The sequence below is a fragment of the Prionailurus viverrinus genome, chromosome A2, assembly GCF_022837055.1.
Source record: "Prionailurus viverrinus isolate Anna chromosome A2, UM_Priviv_1.0, whole genome shotgun sequence".
Classification (NCBI taxonomy): Eukaryota; Metazoa; Chordata; class Mammalia; order Carnivora; family Felidae; genus Prionailurus; species Prionailurus viverrinus.
This window is the reverse complement of record NC_062562.1, coordinates 69,668,776-69,691,587: the sequence shown is the minus strand read 5'-3', so window position 1 is coordinate 69,691,587 and position 22,812 is coordinate 69,668,776. Positions and strand designations below refer to the sequence as shown.

General features: G+C 43.2%; 1 protein-coding gene across 1 annotated transcript in view; it reads right to left on the bottom strand.

Moving 5' to 3' along the window:
* Positions 1–12,866: 12,866 nt before the first annotated feature.
* Positions 12,867–22,812, bottom strand: part of LANCL2 (LanC like glutathione S-transferase 2) — a 60,217-nt gene continuing 50,271 nt past the window's right edge. The window contains exons 7-9 of the mRNA XM_047834752.1: positions 19,170–19,346; positions 18,819–18,891; positions 12,867–15,489 (exon numbers count right to left, since the gene is read on the bottom strand). Coding sequence (XP_047690708.1) covers positions 15,383–15,489; positions 18,819–18,891; positions 19,170–19,346 — 357 coding nt within the window. The 3' untranslated portion in view covers positions 12,867–15,382. The remainder of the gene's footprint in view (positions 15,490–18,818; positions 18,892–19,169; positions 19,347–22,812) is intronic.

Here is a 22,812-nt window from a genome sequence, read left to right as displayed (position 1 = left end):
GCTGAGCCACCCAGGTGCCTGTCATGCACCCAGGTGCTGATTTTAATGCTTATACTTTGAGCACATTTTTTGGCTGCCTCTGTCCACTAAGCTTTAGATGTTAAGCTGTCACTGTACCGCTCATACTAATGGTTTATCTTCCTTCACTATGCTCACTCCTTCAACAAGAATGGAAATTAGTTCCATTTTTATCCTTGACCTTGAAATGTCTGATGCTACCCCCATAAATTTGGGTCTGGTTGAATCTCTGCCCCACAACTCAGTAGCTGTATTATATTGGGCAGCTCTCCTGATCCTGAGTTGCCTCGAGCTAGTAAAGTGTGGCTGAGAAGCCTCTTCAGAGACTTTTGTAAGGCCTGAATGGGATAAGCGAATGCAATGATGCTTATCAAATGCTTCACACAGTGCCCGGCTCCATAAATGGTCAATATTATCACTGTGCATTAGAAATGAAATGCACTCAAGCGATTAAACCCATTAAATGTACGAGGGCCCAGAATAAAGAATCCCTATTGCTTTACCCTTGAGTGGGCCACTGGGAACATTACCAATGATTCAAAATGTGCTAGTTTTAAATTAAATACCACATCTCTGCAAGAGCTCGCCATATGTGGGGTGTGTGTGTGCTGAAGCTGCCGCATCTAAGTGGGAGGAGCAAGCAGCTCCCTGAAGGAAGGCCATGGAATAACCAGAAGAAGCAGAAGCAGCTGGAATGGGAAAAGGCTGATAAAAGCTGCCTTACCTGGCTTACCTCTGAGAGAGGGCCAGCTCAGAAGCCACAAAGTTCTATTAGTACAAAGTCCGTTCCCTAGAGAATCATCCCTAATTTAACTGTAAAGGTGACATTGATTTTGTGAACATTCGTACTGTGGTAGGTGCTTTGCTGAGATTGTTTTATTTAATCCCCCGCTAACAACCCCATAAGGAAGTACTGAATGTGGTAGAGCCCAGACTGGAACCCAGAGAGTCTGATGTCAGAGACCATTCTTGTCTCAGTGTCTATAAATGTTGATGAGCTACCATATAAAATGTACCTTCATCTCCCCAAAGCACTTTAATTTTACAACTCTCTGGATGTGGAATGCAGGGATTTCAGGTGTCAGCATATGCTGAATGCTTTTCGAGGCAGGGGAGGTTAAGTGGGACAGGAGAGTGGCTTGCTTTGCAGCTGCCCTGCAGGCCCACTGTGGCTCCCAATTCCCTTCCCTTTCCCCCTGCCCCAGCCAACAACAGAGAAACTATGGTGTTTTGCAAACTCTTGACATATTTCATTTACAAATTTTCCCATTTGACAATAATAGCAGGGTTTCCATATAGGATAAAATCAGAAAATTAAGATGTTAGCAAGACAATTCAATGTAGGAAAACTTCAGAAAACTGGAGTGTTTTGGGGTGTTCAGTGTGGCAAACAGCGCCCACCCTTCACTAGTCCCTGTTTGAACACATACCAGTGATGATGACAATTGAGTAAAGGGATGTTTGAACTCTTTTCAGTCTGTGGTGATTATGGTGGCTGGTGGCTTAGTACAGTTTAGGAAGAGTCCCAGGAATATTGTGGAGATAAAAACCTTCATGGGCTCTAAAATATTGGGAGCCTCAGGAGAGTGAAACTGCAGGGTTGGGGAGCACACTCTCAAGGTCTGCTGGAGTGCAGCCTTGCCACCCCCCTCCCAGGTATATTCCCACAAAGAGCATGACCTCCAAAGGGTAGGAAATACACACACTTCTGGGGAAGCCAAAACACGGGTGTATAGGTGATTAAGGACTGAACAGAAGAAGGCAGCACCCCAGCAGGAGGAACGTAGAGCAAAGTGAGCCCAGAGTCCCCAGCAAGGAGAGCAAGAGCCACCCGGCCGGTTACTCAGACCCCACCCAAAATTGTGGGACTGACAGCTCCAGAGCCTCTGGGAGGCAGAAAGGAGCTTGAGTCTGTTTGATTTATATACCAGTCAGTTCTCCAGATGTCCCCTTACCTATCTAATAGCATCATGGCCATCTCCCCAACCCCAGCAAAACACTGGAAGCTTCTTTTCTGAAAAGAGTTCTAGTCTTTGGCCCAGAAGACACTAGATCTAATTGAAGGTTGAAGTGCCATCTGGTGAAGGTAGCCACCCAGCTCACTGCCCCCACTTCCTTCTGCCACCTGCAGGCAGAAGGCTGGGGGTCAGCCTAGTAGGGACTGAGGGGCCCCAGAAACTGACTCCACCAGTGCACCAACAGAGGGATCAAATGAGATCATACCACATGGACCAGAATTTCTATCAGCTTCAGTCCCTCAACATAATTCTGGGCAGTTCTTGAGTAGTAGTAGGGAGACCCTCTGCCTGCCTTGTCCCTTGAACACAGCTAGATAAGTTTCAAATCATTATGAACACCCAAGAAGTCAATCTGAATGCTGAGAGGACAAATTGCACAACTAGAGGGAGAAAAAAAAAGGCCACATTGTGGAAGGTAGGAGGTGCAGAGAAAAGATTTGGGGAGAAAAGAATCATGGATGTTGTGGAGGGGAGGGAGACCTCATTAGAGACAGAGGAGAGAGAGGAGAGACAGAGAGAGAGAGAGAGGAAAGGAGAGAGGGAGGGAGAGTGAAAGAGCAATGTGCAGGGGATTGTACAAGAAAAAGATTTCCTGAAAACCATTGGCTAGGAAGGAGAGGGGCTGATTATCATGAGTTTTTAATAACCAGTGGAGCTCGAAGACTAAAGTTTTAGAAGTGGAGCCAGAATGGAGCCCAGTGTGTGTAGCAGGGCTCCTATGGAGAAGGAGGGCAGAGGCCCGGGAGTAGAGAGGGTGGGCTGAGGAGCCCTTGGGTCATACTGCGAAAGACAGTTTCCATTCTTGGAGTGCATTGGGGAAAGGTAACGCTGCCTCTCCAGGGACAAAAGAGCTGGTGGACACAATTACATTCATTAACATAGGAACTGAGACACCTGCTGAGGGCAGTTAACCTGGACACTGGCTTTTTGCTGCACCTTAAATTCCGAGCCCCTGCACATCGGTGCAACTGCCCTTCTGAGACAAACTGGCACCAGCACCAGCATGGTGAGATCCTACCCAGAGGATCAGTGTGGGTTGGTACCATTCCAGGTCCCTAAAATTTGGAGTTTTGAAACTCAGCTGGTGTACCTGAGATAAAACACAGGTGAACTGTGCTGCCAGGCAGGCAGACACAGACACGGTGAAGGCAAGGCTCTGAGGGATGCCTGGGATACATGACGGGAGATTGTTTGCTCTTCTGTGAGGGCTTCCTGGAAAGTGGTGGACATGAACTCCCCTCTCCAGGGATGAGGGAGCTGAATGATGCCATAGTTACCTCTACCCACCAGCACAGACCAACTTTAGTGAGCAGCACAGCACCCACAGTGGAGGCTTGAGCCTCTTATAACAAGCCCTCCTCCCCTGCCCTGCACTCTGCAGGTGCTTCTTTACTAGGGAAAGTATGCCTGAAAACCAGAGCAGTGGGCCCCTTCCCAAGAAGACCAGCACAACCCCCACCCCCCACACAAGTCTACTGATCATAGAGTGCACTATGTTCTCATATGTGCTCATAGTTCTGCTCAAGTGGAAGTAGGATCTGGCCTCTTTTAATAAGCAGATCAAAGCACGACTAGTGAAAAATTCACCACACATGGGATAAGGCCCAAAAAATCCCCATTGCAGGCAAGAAGAAATTCTACAGAGGACTGACCTGTGGGAAAGAGCAGCCAAAATGCGACACCAAAGTGCACACAGTATATACCAGAACACTTCCTGAAGCAACAGGAAGTTGCTTGGTCATATACTGCCTTGGACAGTATATGACCTCTTCTTCATAAAGCCATTACTCTGAGAAGTAAGAAACACAACAGGCTTTCCTAACACATGGAAGAATACAGAAACCTAGACAAAATGCCAAGATGGAGGAATTCATCCCAAAAGAACAAGTAAAGGTCATAGCCAGGGATCTAATCAAAACAGATATAAGTAATATGCCTGATCCAGAATTTAAAACAACAATCATAAGGATACTATCTGGGCTTGAGAAAAGCACAGAAGATGCCAGAGTCCCTTACCACAGGGATAAAAGGACTAAAAACTAGTCGGGCCAAAATAAAAATAAATGGTACAACTGAGGCACAAACCTGATGGATGTAATGACCACAAGGAGGGAAGAAGCAGAGGAGCAAATAAGTGATATAGAAGATAAAATTATGGAAAACAGTGAACTTGAAAAGAAGAGGGAAAGAAAAATCTTGGGTCACAAATTCAGACTTGGGGAACTCAATGACTTCATAAAGTGTAATAACATTCATATCATAAGAGTGCCAGAAGAAGAAGAGAGGGGAAAAGGGGCAGAAGGCTTATTTGAGCAAATTATAGCTGAAAACTTCCCTAATCTGTGGAAGGAAATAGACATCCAAATCCAGGAGGTACAGAGAACTTCCATCAAAATAAACAAAAACAGGCCAACACCAAGACATGTTGTAGTAAAATTTGCAAAATATAGAGATAAGAGAAAAATCCTAAAAGCAGCAAGGGAAAAGAAATCCCTAATTTACAAGAAAAGACAACTAAGGTTAGCAGTAGAAATCTCCACAAAAACTTGGCAGGCCAGAAAGGAGTGGCATGATATATTCAATGTGCTGAATGAGAAAAATATGCAGCCAAGATTACTCTATCCAGCAAGGCTGTCATTCAGAATAGAAGGAGAGATAGAGTTTCCCAGGCAAACAAAAACTAAAGGAGTTTGTGAACACTAAAACAGCCCTACAAAAAATATTAAAGGGGGCTCTTTGAGTAGGAAATATAGACCAAAAGTGACAAAGACTAGAAAGAAACAGAGAAAATCTCCAGCAACATGACTTTACAGGTAATACAATGACACTAAATTCATATCTATCAATAATCATTCTGAACATAAATGGACTAAATGCTAATCAAGAGATATAGAGTATCATAATGAATAAAAAAAACAATACCCGGGGTATCTGGGTGGCTTAGTCAGTTAAGCTTCAGACTTCAGCTCAGGTCATGATCTCATGGTTCATGATTTTGAGCCCCACAGTGGGCTCTGTGCTGACAGCTTGGAGCCTGGAGCTTGCTTTGGATACTGTGTCTCCCTCTCTCTCTGCCCCTCACCCACTCTCTCTCTCTCTTTCTCTCCCTCTCTCTTTCTCTCTCTCTCTCTCTCTCTCTCTCTCAAAAATAAACATTATAATTTTTTTAATGTTATAAAAACAATACCCATCTATATACTGCCTTCATGAGACTCATTTCAGACCTAAAGATACCTGAACCATTTATCATGCTAATGGACATCAAAAGACAGCTGGAGTAGCCACACTTAATATTAAACAAACTAGACTTTAAAACAGAGACTGTAACAAGAGTTGAAGAAGGGCACTGTGCCATAATAAGGGGTCTACTCAACAAGATCTAATAATTGTAGGGGCGCCTGGGTGGCGCAGTCGGTTAAGCGTCCGACTTCAGCCAGGTCACGATCTTGTGGTCCGTGAGTTCGAGCCCCGCGTCAGGCTCTGGGCTGATGGCTCAGAGCCTGGAGCCTGTTTCTGATTCTGTGTCTCCCTCTCTCTCTCTGCCCCTCCCCCGTTCATGCTCTGTCTCTCTCTGTCCCAAAAATAAATAAACGTTGAAAAAAAAATTAAAAAAAAAAAAGATCTAATAATTGTAAATATTTATGCCTCAACTTGGGAATAGCCAAATATATAAACTAATAACAAGCTTAAAGAAACTCATTGATGATAATACAATAATAATAGGGGACTTTAACACCCCACATACATGAATGGACAGATCACCTAAGCAGAAAATCAACAAGTAAACAATGGCTTTGAATGACACACTGGACTAGAATGGACTTAACAGATATATTCAGAACATTTCATCCTAAAGCAGCAGAATACACATTCTTGAGTGCACATTGAACATTCTCCAGAATAGATCACATACTGGGTCACAAATCAGGCCTCAGCAAAAAGACTGGGATCATACTATGCATATTTTAAGACCACAGTGCTATAATACAGGAAGTAAACCACAAGAAAAAATTTGGAAAGACCACAAATACATGGGGGTTAAAGAACATCCTACTAAAGAATGAATGGGTTAACCAGGAAAGTAAGGAAGAAATAAAAAAAAAAAAATACAAGGAAGGAAAGAAAAACAAAAACGTGACAGTCCAAACCCTTTGGGATGCAGAAAATGCAGTCATGAGAGAGAAGTATATTGCGATATAGGTCTACTTCAAGGGGCAAGAAAAATCTCAAAAATGGGACCTAACCATACACCTAAAGGAGCTAGAAAAAGAACAACAAATGAAGCCTAAAGCCAGAAGAAGGGAAATGATAAAAATTAAGGCAGAAGTAAATGATACAGAAACAAATAAACAAAACCCCAGTAGAACAAGTCAATGAAACTAGGAGTTGGTTCTTTGAAAGAATTAATAAAATTGATAAACCCTTGGTCAGACTTATCAAAAATAGAAAGGGCCCAAATAAATAAAATCATAATGAGAATGAATCAATCAATCATTCAACCAACACCAAAGAAATACAAACAGAATATTATGAAAAAATTCTACGGCAAAACATTGGGCAATCTGGAAGAAATGGATAAATTCCTTGAAACATATAAACCATCAAAACTGAAACAGGAAGAAATAGAAAATTTCAACAGACCGGTAACCAGCAAAGAAACTGAATCAGTAATCAAAAATCTCCCGACAACTCTGGGCAGTTTTTTTGCAGCACACACCAGGGAACCCTAAAATAGGAAAGGTAAAAACCAAAGCCAACAAATAGGAAAAAGCAATTCAGACAGACTAAACTAAAAAGCCAGCTGAACAGGACTAGAGAAAAATTCCCAGCCCACTGAACGGACTCACCTATGTTCATGAGCCTGTGGACTGGTGATGCCATCAGGGCATATTTGCACATGGTGAGTCAGGACCTGAGGAACCAGCAGAAGGAGCCAGAGGATGTGTCTTGAAGTGCGGGGTCCCCAGGGCAGTAGCATCGGTGTCGCCCTGGGACTTGTCAGAAAACAAACTCTCAGGCCCCTCCCCAGACCTAGTGAATCAGACACTAGCCCAGCAGTCTGTGTCTGAACCGGTCCTCCAAGCGTTTTCTGAGCATGTCGAAGTTTGGGAACCACTCATTCCTTCTGCCACCCTCCGGGGAAATAATTCCTTTTCTTTTCTCTCCTCAAATCCCAACACTGCCGCCTCCTCCATATTCACTAAGCAGATGTTGCCTGGCTTCCTACTTCACCGAGAAAACTGAAGAAATCAGAAGAGAATTTGCACAGCTGCCACCACCCCCCATTCGCCCACCAGTGTCTGTGCTGTCTGTTGACCACAGCGTGGGGTCTGAGCCATTGTCCACAGCTGACCCACACTCAGGCACTGCCTCCCACCTCCTCTGCCTCTTAAGGACATCACTCTAGTGCTGCCTCTTGTCTGTTGTATGTCTCTTTTTATTGTGTGTGTGTGTGTGTTTTACCTGTCCACAGGTTCACACCCATCAATTTACAAACATGCTATTATTTTTTTGAACTTAAAAAAAAAGTTTTAGGGACACCTCAGTGGCTCAGTTGGTTGAGCGTCTGACTCCTATTTTTGGCTCAGGTCATGATCTCAGGATCATGGGAGTGAGCCCTGCATCAGGTTCCATGCTGAGCATGGAGCCTGCTTAAGATTCTCTTTCTCTCCTTCCGCCCCACTCCCCTGCTTGTGTGGACTTTCTCTCAAAAACATAAAAAAATAAATAAAAAGTTTTTTCTTGATCTTCTCTCTCTCATCAACTATGGCTCCATTTCTTTCCTCTCTTTTGCAACAAAACTGCTTTAAAGGATTGCTTATATTCTTGACATATTCACCAATGACCTCTCAGCTACTGAATCTAATGGTCAATTCTTGGTCTTTCTCTTACTTATCAGAAGTATCTGGGTCAGCTATTCACATCCTTCTGCATACATATCCGTTCTCCCCAGCTTCCTGGAAAACATGCTCCCTACCCCAGTGACTGCTTCTTCTCACCCTCTTTGGTTGGTTCTTTCTCCTCTCCCAACTTCTTAGTGCTGGTGTGGCTCAAAGCTCTGTCTTTGGCTGCTTCTCTCTTCTCTTTATCCTCACTTCTTGGGTGAGCTCATCCAGCCCCATGGCTTTCAGTAACATTGATATGTCTCAAAGTGACAGTTCCACCCTAGATTTCTCTCTCAACTCCAGATGTTCCATGTTTGTCATCTCAAACTCAATAGGACTGAGCCCTCATCTTCCTGCCTGACATCCTCCACATTTCAGCTTCTAGCAACTCCCCCCTTCCGGTTGCTTGGGACAAACACTTTGGAGCTATCTTTGTCTAGTCTTTTCTATTCTTCACCTGATTATGGGAATTTTTTTTAATGTTTATTTTTGAAAGAGGGAGAGAGAGTGTGAGTAGGAAAGGAGCACAGAAAGAGGGAGACAGAGGACCCAAAGTGGGCTCTGCACTGACAGCAGGGAGCCCAATGAGGGGCTCGAACTCATGAACCGTGAGATCCTGACCTGAGCTGAAGTCGGACGCTCAACCGACTGAGCCACCCAGGCGCTCCTGATGATAGGGAATTCTATTGACCCTTCAAGGTACATTTAGATTCTGACCACTTCTCACCAACCCCACTGCTCTTAACTGTACCAGGGTGAGCTACCTGGTACATCATTTCTTTCCTGGGCTAGTCTTCTGGTTTCCGTGCTATGCTGCATTCTCCCAGAATGATCCCTTTAAAACACAAACCAGATAATGTCCTTCTTTTGCTCAAAACTCTCCAATGGCTCTCTACATCAACCAGAATGAGAGCTGAACTCCTAAGAATGCCCTTCCAGGCCTAGCCTTCCTCTGTCCTCTCATTCACTCCATTCCAACCAGGCTTTTCTGCCTCTCCATGAATGTGAGTGGCATGCACCCATGTGAGGGCCTTTGCACCAGTAGGATTTCTGTCTGGGTGCTCTCCCACAGTTATCTGGCCAACTTCCTTACTTTCTTCATGTATTGGCTTAAATGTCACTGTCTCCAGTCTTACTCTGATCATCCTGTTTAAAACAGTAATCTGTCTTCTCTCAGCCACCGTCAGTCCCTCTTATTGTTTTCTTTTTTCTGTATTATTACCTTCATATGTGAGATGATTTGCCTATTTATGTTCATTGCTTATCTCTCTCTGCTGAACTGCAAACCCTAGAAGGTAAGCATCTTTGTTCACTGTTGGATTCCAGGTGCCTAGAATAGTGTGTGTGGTGTTGAAGAAGCTCTTAATGACTATTTGTGGAATAAATTAACATCCTCAGAGAGATAAGATATTGTGGCCAAGAAATAAGAAGACAATATATATATAAGATACCGTAAGAATGAGACAAACTCATGGACATAAAGAAATGAAAGACTCAATAGAAGAATTAGAAAACAGAGTTGAAATCTCTTGGGAAGTAAGACAATAATACAAAGGGGTATGAAATAGAAAAAAAGTTAGGGATCATCATCGGAGGTTTAATACCCAAATAACAGGTATTCAAGAAAAAGACAAGTACATGAGAGGGGGAAAAACATTAAGAAATAACTCAAGAAAAGTTCCTAGAATTGAAAGACATGAGTTTCCAGACCGGAAGGGCCCATCAAGAACCCAGGACTGGCTCATCATGCCAGAGAGGAAAAAAAAAACACAAAAAACAAAAAAACCTGTAACTTGAAAAATTATTACATACAAAACACAAAATTAAGTATAAAGGAACACGGATCACAATGGCTACAAAATTCTCAGACACAACACTGGAAGCTAGAAGACAGTGCAGCCATGCCTTGAAATTTCAGCAGGAAAGTGATTTTTAGTCCAGAATTCTATAAGAATCTGTAATTTTTTTTAACTTTTTAACGTTTATTTATTTTTGAGACAGAGAGACACAGAGCATGAATGGGGGAGGGTCAGAGAGAGAGGGAGACACAGAATCTGAAACAGGCTCCAGGCTCTGAGCTGTCAGCACAGAGCCGGATGCGGGGCTTGAACTCACAAACTGTGAGATCATGACCTGAGCCGAAGTCGGAAGCTTACCTGACTGAGCCACCCAGGGGCCCCGTAAGAATCTGTAATTTAAGTGTCAGTGCAGAACAAAGGCAACTTTCAGGCACGTGAGGTCCCAGAACATTTAGCCCAATTGCCAAGAGGGAATGTGGCCCTCCTTCCTGCTACTGGAGAGACTCAGGGCTCCTTGGGCCCTTATCCCCCTGTTAGTTCCCAATAGCTGATAGGGCATTGACAACTTCTCTTATGGCCTCTGTAAAGAAATGGTTTGCAAAGCTGGCCTCATCAGTTCTTGGAACTGTTGGGAGTATTTACATGATTATGGGAGGAAGTGTGATTATGTTACTTGGTACATGTTTTATTCCTGGGCAATACTTGAAAGAGTGGGGTGAGGTCCCTACTGACATGTGACTGGCACTGCTTCTGGTAGATGATCCTAGGAAGGCCACAAGAGTCTACCTAGTATAGATCCGGAAGATCTCTGTGGGTCACTAGGTCGCTAAATAAAGAATAGACCAGAGACATGGAGAACACAACCTCTCTAAACGTTCAGATTTTTCATAAGTCTGAAATTGTGGCTTCATTCCTTCTTGCTCCTATGGTTCTTCCTCCCCTTGATAGACCTTGGGCAGTGAGGTTTGTGCACGTGCGTGCACACACACACACACACACACACACGCACACACATACAGCTGGCTGGAAGCTCCAGATTGCCAGGCACAGCAGTGACACTGAGCTGTCATGAGGCATGGAATTTTGGAACTGGACAGATCTGGGTTTTCATTCTGTTACTTAGGAGGTGAGCCTATGTCCTCACATAAGAGCACTGCACCAATACCTTCACTTTCCCCAACAGAGCACATACATGAGCTAGACACTTTCTCCACTTGTTATTTCATTTTAATCCTCCCACCAACAAAATGAGGCTGTCCTGATTATTGTCCTGGATTTCTGGGAAAACAAAACAAAACAAACAAAAAACCCTTGAGCCTCAGGCAAGTTCTCGTTCAAGTTCACAAGTGGTTGAGCTCAGAGCTAAACACAGGCATTCAGATTCTTAATCTCCACTACATATGCCCCTTGATGGCAGAGATCAGCCTCATCTTCATGCCAGAGGGTGTCACATTGCAAGGCTGGGTTGCTCATCTACCTGTGGTCCCCTCCTGCTATTTCCTGGAAAATGCACACGGGATTCTTCAACCAGGCTTATTGCCCCCACCCCCCACTGCAGAGGAACTGTCTGACATCTGTTAAGGGAGGGCCTCCCGAGTCTGAGCTCAAGGCTACTCCCTCCCAATAGGTGTTCATCAAGCAGGACTGTGAACCTCATGAGGACAGGACCCATGACTGTTTGTCAGTTCACGCTCAGCACTTAGCACAATGCCTGGCACACTGTGGGTGTATAATAAACACGTGCTGAAAGAAGGACTCAAGCCTCCTGTCTCCCAAGTGGATAAGGAAATGGGTGTGGTAATATTTGTGAAGCAGATTGGCCCTCATTATAGCCCAAGCCATCTGGGATCACTGGTGCTTCTAGCGATCTAACTCTAGGAAGCCAGTCTTGGTAAAATGGGTCCTTGAAGGAGGCTGTAACTTCACGCTGATCAGGAGGCAATGATTCAACACAGCCTTCCAGGGCCATGGTCCAGTTCAACAGCAGGCTGACAGGCATCAGGAGGTGACAGCCATTTCGAAAATTGACATCCGGCTCTCCTTATGACATATGGAAAAATTGAGACTGGAGGTGGCATCACCCGCTGCGACAGGGGTCTTCCTAACTGGATGGGGTGGCTCCTGATTCCAGACACCCCTGCCACGCCAGTCTTCCACAGCATCCCTGCTCCCTACTTGAAGCCCAGCTTGCTAGCACGCATTCTTTAATCCAGAACCTGACACCATTACCTTTTGGGGTCAAAGACCACCTTGAAAGCCTGGTGAAAACTAGCAGCTGCCTCTCCAGATATTCATAGGCGTATGCACAGGAAATTCACACAATTTAATGGGCCCTTAGATACCTCAAAACCACCACGGTCCCATCCCCACAACAAGCCTGGCCTCATGCCTGACTTGAGGCCCTTGGAAGGAAGGGCCTCTCCAAGCTGCAGCAAAGAGCCTGGGAGGGCCTAAGGACAGTCCGTAAAAATGTTTAGGGAACCTGGGCTTTAAACCTGGATCACTGCTTTTATGAATTCGGCAAATGAAGTAACAGACGTCAAAAGCAGTACGCAGGAGGCAGGGTCAGAGTCCCCCACGTGGCCCAGAAGGCGGTGAGGGAGGAGCAGATGATGAGGACGGAGGAGGCCTGGCTGCTCCATTTCCCAGTCACGTGATCCTGACCAAGGTCTCTCCCCCCAGGTGTCAATTTCCTCCTTTCTGCCTGGGGCACTTAGGGGAAGGGACGTTGAGTGCAAGTCAGAGTGTGACCACTGGTGACAACCATCTGCGCGTCCTCCATTCTGACTGTTACCCTGGGCAAGGCTGTCGGCTTTCTCACCTGTGAAACAGTCATAGTAATAGTGCCCCCCACCTGCAGTGTTGTCACCATTAAGGACGTGAGTGCAAAGGCCTGTCACACTATGCCAGCCACATAGATGCTGCTCTTACCATCACTGCCCAGGTTTCAGAGGGCCTTGGGATAGGAAAAGAATGCATGTGTAGAGACCTTCAGCAATCATCCCAGTGAATTATTCAGCACATCGTAAGGTGGGCACCCGCCACATTTTTAAGTCAACAGTGAAATCTTCAGACTGGTGACCAATGCTCGTAACCGTCACCCTTAAATGCAGAGAAGAGGTGAAAACAAATGAAGATCCCACCAGTCATCATCACAAAACTGTCTTTACTAACAAAACCAAAGAACCCCACACACTTTTTCCAACATCAACTATTTTTTCTTCCAAATTTTAAAATGGTATTGTGCATACACATAGTTGTTTCAACTCAGACACATTTTGAAGGACACAAAGAAATCAAGAAATCATTGTGAGATGTTTTGAGATCTAAATTCAGACCTACATCTATTAAACTGACTTCTGTGAGTCCTCTGCTCCTTGGCGTGGATGCCATCACTCTTCCGCCTTCAGGGACCAAGAGCTGGAACTGTCCTCAGGCAGCAGCTACGTGCCAGACGCCAGGAAGTGGGCTGATGTGGAGTCACAGAGCTGCACATCTGTGAACATCTAGTGGGTAAGTAGGAAGGTGTCAACCCAGCTGGGTTAAAAAAGAAAAAACCGTAAATAAAATCTCCGTTTATTCCACAAGTATTTTATCTTTCCCTCAGTACATTAGTCAGAAAGAAGCCTCGTGCTTATTTTTCAGACCTGGTGGGATGCCCAGGTGAGTCACCCTTGCTGTTTCTGGTCTGGAGACACGTGGCCAGAACCAGGACTTCCATGCACTCCCTCTGGCTGAGACAGGCACAGCCCCTGTGCGGTCCCGCTGGCTTCCCCTGACAGAGCTTACAGCTGAAGCCCTGAGTGCCGCCATGAACGAGGCAGGCCAGACCTCGTAAGCTCTGTGTGTGCGGTTTGGGTGAGGTGGGTGGGAAGGAGGGTTGTTTGGCTGGGCTGTGATACCTGGTGGTGAGCTCTCCTACCAGATAGTCCCCCTCAACTCATTCAGGACAGCATACTGTGCCTGAGAAGTTCCTGAGCAGGCCCAGGGAGTTGGTAAAAATAGAACCATGAGGGTTTATACTCATGGAAGCCATCCACCTAGTTTGAGAGAAAACAGTCATGGGTTAGAAACAAGTATCTGCAATGAAGGGACCCATGAGGCATCATCTAGAAACTGAAGGTCATGTTAGGGTGCCGGCCCCACAAACAAGGCTCAGCAACATTCCGAGAATTGCATATGCATGAAGGAGATTTGTCTTCTACGTGGATATTCATGCTCCTTTATGAAAGGAGTGGACATGAGGGCTGATAAATGATTACGGTCCCTTACAGACCGGGACCAGATGACCAGAGAAACCTGCTTTTAGTCTTTTACAATCCATGCCTCAGCTCACAAGACGAGAAGTATGTAGAAGTCCTAGGCTACTCGTATTGTGATGACAAAAGTCTTCTAAAAACTGAAATCCACATGACAGAATTATTTAGGGTACAGTAATCGAAATGAATGCCCATTTTTTTTTTTTTTTAAGATAAAACATGTCAGACAAACACCGTCATTTTCTTGGTTAGAACACTATGTTTCCCATATGCATAAATGCAGACTAGGCCTTTTATGGTTAATATATTTCATCAAATGTGAGATTTCAATCACCCAAAAGTGTGCAAAAAATGACTACTCCTCCCAAATTTACACTGTGATAAGTTACCGAATTTTGAAATAAGTTTAATTGCAGGGACATGGGAACAGCTGAGTATCTTTCCACTTATCACCATCTGGAATTGTATCCACGGAACTTATAATAAGTTATAATGCTGATAAAATTGAGGTGCAGTCTGTTTTAATATAAACCAAATCTAGAATTGCCAATGCTTAGTCATTGCTGTTTGATTTACAACATGGTCACGAAAAGGCTTCCCTTGAATGTTCTCTGATTATCATGAAGTCCACTCCCCAGGCATCCACTGCTTGGGATTGTAAGGAGCCTCTGGAACTTCACGTGGGAGCCGGAAACCCCTGCTGGGAATAGGGAGCCCCAGCTGGCCAGCAATGCATGCCCTCTGGCCTCTTAAAAGCACAAAGGGTGAACACAAAACACAAAGAGGGAGCGTTCAAGCACCTTGCGCAAAGGCTCAACCCCTGTCCCCAACCATTCCAGCAAAACCCCTTTTATTTGGTTGCTTTTCAATTTTTGGAGTGGTCTTTCCTTCATGCTTGTCTGAAAGGTTCTCATGGAAAATGCTGAAGAAGTAGCACTAGGATGTCACCTTAGAGATTCTTTCTGATAGATGAGAGACATACTACCTGACTATTCCCTGTCAGTACACAAGACACCTCACTTTAAATATTATATACAGAGAAGTGGCCGCTGCCGTACCCTCGTGTGCGGTCAGCTCCGGGCTCACGGAAAGAGAAGGGCTTTCTGTTTAGAACAACTTACATTTGCAGACAACAAACACCAGAAACATGCAAATGCTACACAAGGCTGGACGCGAAGAATTCATATTTGACACCAGTGAGGGGAACACTGTTACAAAACGCCAAAGGGATGGTTTCTGTCGTTCATGCTCTAACTTGAGGGTCTCTGCAACGAAGGGGGTGCCTGTGAAGGTGTTTGCTTCTCTTTTTTTTTGTTTTGCCTTCTTCAGGATTCACAGTTGGCTCTGTGTCAGGCACTAAGCAATCTGGCTTTTGGTCCAAACAGGTAGGTGTCTTAGCGGTCTCACTGCATCTTTTTATCCCTCTGCGAAGGGGCAAGTTCAAATGCTGGAAACCGTGATGTCTCTGGTACCAGGATGTCGGAGAGAAAGTGAATCGCCCCAGCCATGCCTGCAATGTAAAATGTAGATCCTTTTAGGAAAGGGCATGAGGGTAGAGTCTGAAAGAAAGTGGCCCTTAATCATTTCCTTTACCAGGGGCTGGAGGGATGTCGGAAAAGGCGCTGAGGATTTTACAGATGACTTCATAAAAAAACCAGAAAACAGTTTACCTCAAAAATCCTTATATCAGCACCCAGCAGGCAATGATACCAGTTTTCTTCCCTGCCTTACCTTTCCTAAAAATTGGGTTCTGGGTTTTAATCCTGTATCTTGAAACTTTATGATGAGCGCACAGAACAAATCAAAAAAGTTATGGGTGCTGCCAGTGTGCTATTTTAACCATAAAACTCCCTCTCTCACAGCTTTATTCTTATTTCAAACAAAAGGCTGCATTTCATATCTTCTTTAAGTTTTAAGAATGTTAATTTTTTTAAGTTTTTAATTTTAATTCCAGTGTAGTTAACATAGTGTTATATTAGTTTTAGGTGTACAATACAGTGATTCAACAACTCTACACATTTCTGGGTTCATCAAAGTAACGTGTATTCTTAACCCTTTCACCTACTTCACCCCCCTGCCACGGACTCAGCTCCGCTCTGGTAACCATCTGTTTATTCTCTATAGTTGAAGATTTGTTTCTTGGTTTCTCTCTTTTTCTTTTTGTTCTGTTTCTTAAATTCCACATATGAAATCATACAGTATTTGCCTTTCTCAGACTTATTTTGCTTAGCATAATACTCTCTAGCTCCATCCATGTCATTGAAAAGATTTCATTCTTTTTGATGGCTGAGTAATATCTGTGTGTGTGTGTGTGTGTGTGTGTGTGTGTGTGTACTACTTTAAAATGTATGCTACTTGAAAATGAACTTTATTTTCATCAAAATCCACACTCCAAATCATCACTGCAGTCTGCACCAGCATTGGGCTTTCAACTGACCTATGGAGGGTGGGTGAGGAAGCCTGCTAGCTGGCTCCAGTCTCCAGACCCCTCAAGTCCCTTTTCAACAGAAAAATTCCTCCCTTAATTGGATTATTGTTTGCTTATAGTTCTTCTTTTGATGTAAAATGTACATGCAACGAAACACACAAGTCTTCAGTGGACTCACTCTGAATTTTGACAAATGTGCATACACTCGTGTAAACTAAACTCCTATCAAGAGATGTGGAAATTTCCATTACCACCCTCAGAAGTGCCTGTCCCTGCCATCAACCCTGATGTGGACTGGTTTGGCCTGTTTCAGAACATCCTGTGAATGGAGTCACATAGTACATAGCCTGTTGTGTCTGGCTTCTTGCCTCAATGATTTTGCAATTCATTCATGCTTTGTGTGTGTCATTGGCTGTTTTCCTACATTTCGGTTGTTCCCAGACTTCCCTGTAAGTTTTTGTTTGAAGGAAGGGTTCTAGAGTGGCCAGGCTGAGATGACCTTTGTTCTCTTGTTTTGGTGAGGGGGAGCAGCAGATTCACCTAGATGGAGCACTTGGGACGGAGAAAGTTCCAGAAGGGGTCATGGATGTCAGCATCCCTTTCAGCCTAGTAGTCTCCACACACGTATTCACTGTTACTACTTACCACCCATCCAACAAGAATCTATGCAGAGCCTACAGCCAGGCACTTGTGAGACACAGGGGAACAGATGAATCGGAGACCTTCCCAGCCTTTATGGAATTGTACACTCAGACTTCGACCTCCTGGGGCTTTAGCTGCCATTAATAAACTTGAATGAACTCCATTTAGAGTTCAGGTATCAACTCTATTGTATCTGATGCAAATACACTGCCGTTTTATGATGTAAAAGACTAAAATTCTTTTCTGAGAATTATTTTTTTATTATGATTTCTTTGAATATTAAAAGGATATTATCCTGTGAAAGATAAGAGCAAATGCTCTACTTTCTGCTCATATTTCTAATATGTGATTAAAAAATACTACCAATAGCAGAAATAGAACAGGGCATTTCACTACAGACAATTCAGACGTAAGAGGATAATAAAGAAGTACTATCACAGCTTTACACACATAAACTTAATGTCCTAGGTAAAGTGGAGCAGTGTATCAAAAGCACAAACTGCTGAAACTTACCAAATATGAAATTGATAACTTGAACAGCCCTATAAACTACTGAATAAACTGGACTTAGAGTTTAAAAACTCCCCAAACAAAAAATCTTTACGCCATAATTTAAGTTAGAATTAACACCAATTCTTCCATGAATTAATACACTGTCTTTTCCAGAAAACAGAAAAGGATATTTCTCAAACCAGTTTATTAGGAATTAACTCTGATACCAAAACCAGACAAAGATGGTGCAAAAAAGGAAAAGTCTAAGCCAATATCTCTCACGAATATAGATGTGAAAATCCTCAACAAAATATTAGCAAATGCAATTCCGCAATATATAAAAAGACCAAGTGAGGTTTATCCCAGAGATGCAAAGCTAGCTTAATATTTAATAATCCATGATGTTAATAAGCTAAAGAAGGAAAAAAAAATCACATAATCGTATCAACTGATGCAGAAAAAGCATTTGACAAAATTCAACACCAATTATTTGATTTAAAAAAATATTCAATCATTTATACCTTCTGAAGTTTACTTTGGAATTAATATAAGATGTACCTTTTAGAGCAACAAGTTATTAAAAGTTATCATCAATTTATCCTTTGCCCTTTGATATCTGTGGCTTAAATGATAAATTATCCAATTCTCACACACACACACACACACACACACACAATAAATGTAAAAAATGTAGGAGTCCTCTTCGTAGGATTTCTATTTTGTTTTCCTGAATTATATTCTCTAGCTTGTAGCAGAATTATTGTATTTGATTTCCTGTCATTGCTCATTCTTCAGAACTTTCTTCTGTACGCTATTATTTTTACCAACTACAACTACTTCTAACTGCTAATACTGTCGAGTTACTAATATCAATTATTCATACTTATTTATATATCTAAAATAGTTAAATGTATTTAAATAACTAAACATGTTTCCTGTGAATAGATCAATATTATATGTACACAATATAACAGATGAAATGCAGAGGAGCAAACTTATTATTTCTTCTATTACTGACTAGCAAACATCCCATGTTCTGTCTGCATGTAGTCTTGACAAAAGATCAAGAAATACTTGAAGGACATTCGCAGGTACACAAAATAAGTAAGGCAAAGAGACTCATAATTTTCAGCAACAAACTACTTGGTTCAGGTTATTTTATGGTTGTGGAGGTATTATTCAAGTAAGAATAAATGGACTAGAACCAGTGCACAGGGACAGGGGGACCAAATTCACCCACCCACATATTTAAACCTAGCTTTTTTGCTCGCTCTTACCTTCAAAGAGAGAATAAGGTCTGTCAGGAATGCGGCACCCATGTGCTCCGTATTCTAGACACCACTCTGCAAACTAAGAGGAAGCATATTTAAGAGCGGAGATTTCACTTGGTGAAAAGGCAACAAACAAGACATTGCAATGAATTCACCAGGAATCTAATAAAGAAGATTCCCAGGCAACCAGAGAGGGGTCAACAGGGCACAGACAGGCTAGGGCATGGCTATGCCAGGAGAAGCAGGGGAGACCGTGGAGTTGGGAGAAACAGGTTAAGAAAGGAGAGGAACTGTATTTTTGGATTTTGCGTACGCTTTCCCGAGTGTTCAAATGTTGTTTACATAAAGGCTCCTTACTTTGCAAGCTCGGTAGAGATACTTTTTGTCCTGTGTGAGATGGTACAGGGACAGGAAAGAATAGCCGTTCCCAGCCGTCCCATGGCAGATACCATAGCCCTTGCGAAGCAAACCTCGCTGCCAAATCACATCACTACACTCCATGGCTTCTTTCAGGTATTTCTCCTCCTTAAAGACCTGGGCAATGAAAAGTAAAGCAGTGTTAAAAAAGATGTTTTGAGGGGCGCCTGGGTGGCTCAGTGGGTTAAGCGTTTGACTTTGGCTCAGGTCATGATCTCGCAGTCTGTGGGTTTGAGCCCCGTGTTGGGCTCTGTGCTGATAGCTCCAAGCCTGGAGCCTGCTCCGGATTCTGTGTCTCCCTCCCTCTCTGCCCCTCCCCCGCTTGTGTTCTCTTTCTCTCTCTCAAAAATAAACAAACATTAAAAAAATTTAAAAAAAAAGATGTTTTGAATGGTAAGTTAGTAAAATAGTTTCCTTTCTGGTTAGTAAATTACACAACATTAGGAAACCTGAAGTGGCTCCTGGGGTAAAATGAGCACCCCCAGCAACACCATGGTGCAGCACCTCACAATCTACCCATCTCTTCCCCTTGTCCTCCTAGTTCAGGCTTCTGCAAAAGTAATTCTAAAATTTAGTTTAAAATATCAGAATAAAAGATGTCAGAAAAAAAAATGGGGCACCTGGGTGTCTCAGTTGGTTAAGCGCCTGGCTCTTGATCTCAGCTCAGGTCACGGTCTTGTGGTTTGTGGGTTTGAGCCCCATATCGGGCTCTGTGCGGACCATGTGGAGTTTGCTTAGGATTCTCTCTCTCCCTCTCTCTGCCCCTTCCCCACTCTCTCTGTCTCTCTCTCAAAATAAATAAACTTAAAAAAAAAAAAGCTACCAGAAACTCTTTGGTAAGATGTTTTGACGAATACTCAACATCCTGGGTCAGCCACATTATCAGTAAGACCCTGATGGCTTGGCACTATCTGGGAGGGCGAGATCTGTCATGATCCATCACAGGGAAACCCGCACACAGCTTCCTGCTGGAGCAGACATGCCTGGGTTGCAGAACTTAATGGCACTGATTCCACTTAGCGGTTTATATGGACAGACACAAACGAGCTCAGCAAAGACAAATGCCTGGTAGGAGGAAGCTGGTTTTTTTGCCTCCTCATATTCCCTTTTAAACTGTCTTCTCTTTCTCCTCACATTTCATTAATTTTGTTTCTATAGTCCTTCCCTCGGAATCTGCTGTCTGTAATCTCCACTTGCTTATCACCTCATTCCATTCTACTGCAAATGAGTTTTGGGCAATGAATTAGAGGCAAGGAGGTCATTAGAGCTGATCTTTTTAGGGGTAGCAAATAGGATTCATCTACTTGTCAGTGATTAGTAGTGACCTCAAAAAAAAAAAAAAGGGTGAACTGTGTCAATCAGGGTCTGTAGAGGGTAGGAGGAGGGAAAAGAGAGGGTCATTTGCATGTTACTCACTATTCCTGATCAAGAGTCTGTTCACCAGAGTCAGATGCAAGACTAACCCATGAAAGCCATTTGAGATGTGGGCTCTGGGGTCAGACTGCCTGAGTTGGAATCTCAGCTCTGTGTGGCCTTGGACAAATCTCTGAACTTCTTAGGTCTGTTTTCTCAACTATAAAAGGATACGATTTCCTCACCTCAGTGGCTTCTTATACGTATTAATGACACCAAGTCAATCAGATGGGGGGGAAAAAGTCTTTTCAATAAACAGTGTAGAAAGAATCAGATTTCCTGATGCTTAACAAACAAAGAACCTCTCTTGGGCTGCCTGGGTGGGTCAGTCACTTAAGCATCTGCATTCGGCTCATTCGGCTCAGGTCATGATCTTGGGTTCGTGAGTTCAAGCCCTGCATCGGGCTCTGTGCTGACAGTTCGGAGCCTGAAGCCTGCTTCAGACTCTGTGTCTCCCTCTCTCTCTGCTTTTCCCTTGCTCACACTGTCTCTGTCTCTCTCTCAAAAATAAACATTAAAAAAATTAAAAGCAAAAGCAAAGACCCACTCTTCTTACCTCATATGCACAATCCTAATATACAAAATATACATGTTAACATACAAAAGTTAACTGGAGACAGTTCATAGTTCTAAATGTAAAATCTAAATCTGTGCAGTTTGTAGGAGAATATTCTCTGTATAATCTGGGGGTAAGTAAAATTTTGTGACAACTGATAAAGGGAAATCTCACTAAAGTGGAGTTGGGAGGTTAGAAGGGAAAAAGCCTCAGCACTAGAGTCCCTTTCAGGAAGGCTTGTCAATTCCAGACCCCAGCAGAAGAGGAAACAGAAAAGAATCATCAATTACAGGCCCCAACAGGGAATAAGGTTCATTACATCTTCTATAAGAAATCGACTACCCCTGCAACGCAGCCAATGAGAAACTGTCATCACTTTGAACTCTTGCTTTTTCCTAATGGACTTACATTCAAAACAAGTCCTCCCCCTTCCTCCTTCTCCATAACACGGTTCTCTCCTTTGTTGGACTTGCCTGTGGTTTTGCCATAGCCTGCACATGCCAGGATGTAATTCTCTGCTGTTCTTGAATAAGCTCATTTTGCTGGTAAAATAACTGGCTGTTTTATTTTTTAGCTTAACAATTTCTTAGACAAGACACAAAAAGAAATTACCATTAAAAACACTTGATAAAACACAGACTTTATCAGAATCGAAAACTCTCTTCATCAAGAGATACCATAAAGATGATGATTAGGTCAACTATAAAATTATTTCCAAACCATATAACCTGACAAAGACTTGTAACAGAAGATATGGAGAATTCTTACAGCCCAATAATAAAAAGATAAAAGAATAAAACAACATGGGAAAAAGAAATGAAGACATAATTTAACAAAGGAAGACATACAAATGACCCACGAACAGGCAAATCTGCTCATCATTAATCTTTAGGAAGATGCAAATTACAACTACAATGAAATAGCCACCAGAATAAAATCAAAATGACTTAGAATACCAACTGTTGCCAAAGATGAGGAGAACCCTCTTCCACTGCTGATGGGACTATAAAAGGTGCAACTATTACTCTGTGCAAAGCTTTGGCAGTTTCTTACCAAACTGCAGCTACTTTCTGATCAGCAATTCTACTCCCAGGTATTGGCCCCAAAGACCTGTACAAGTGTTCATCGCAGCTTATTCATTAAAATAAGTGAAACTGGAAAACAAATTAATAAACTGTGCTATGTTTATGGAAGTGACTTTTTTTTTTTTTTTTTAATTTTTTTTTTCAACGTTTATTTATTTTTGGGACAGAGAGAGACAGAGCATGAACAGGGGAGGGGCAGAGAGAGAGGGAGACACAGAATCGGAAACAGGCTCCAGGCTCTGAGCCATCAGCCCAGAGCCTGATGCGGGGCTCGAACTCACGGACCGCGAGATCGTGACCTGGCTGAAGTCGGACGCTTAACCGACTGCGCCACCCAGGCGCCCCTGGAAGTGACTTTTAAACTTAGGAAGGTATCATGATCTTGAGGAAGGAGGTAGAGTTTGAAAGAATCTCTCCAGGTGAGTCTGATATGCACCCGTAAGTATTCCATATTTCAAATAATCGACTTACAAAGGAGCCTCTGGAACACAGTTTATATGAAAACATTTTCTGATGCATGGTCAATAGC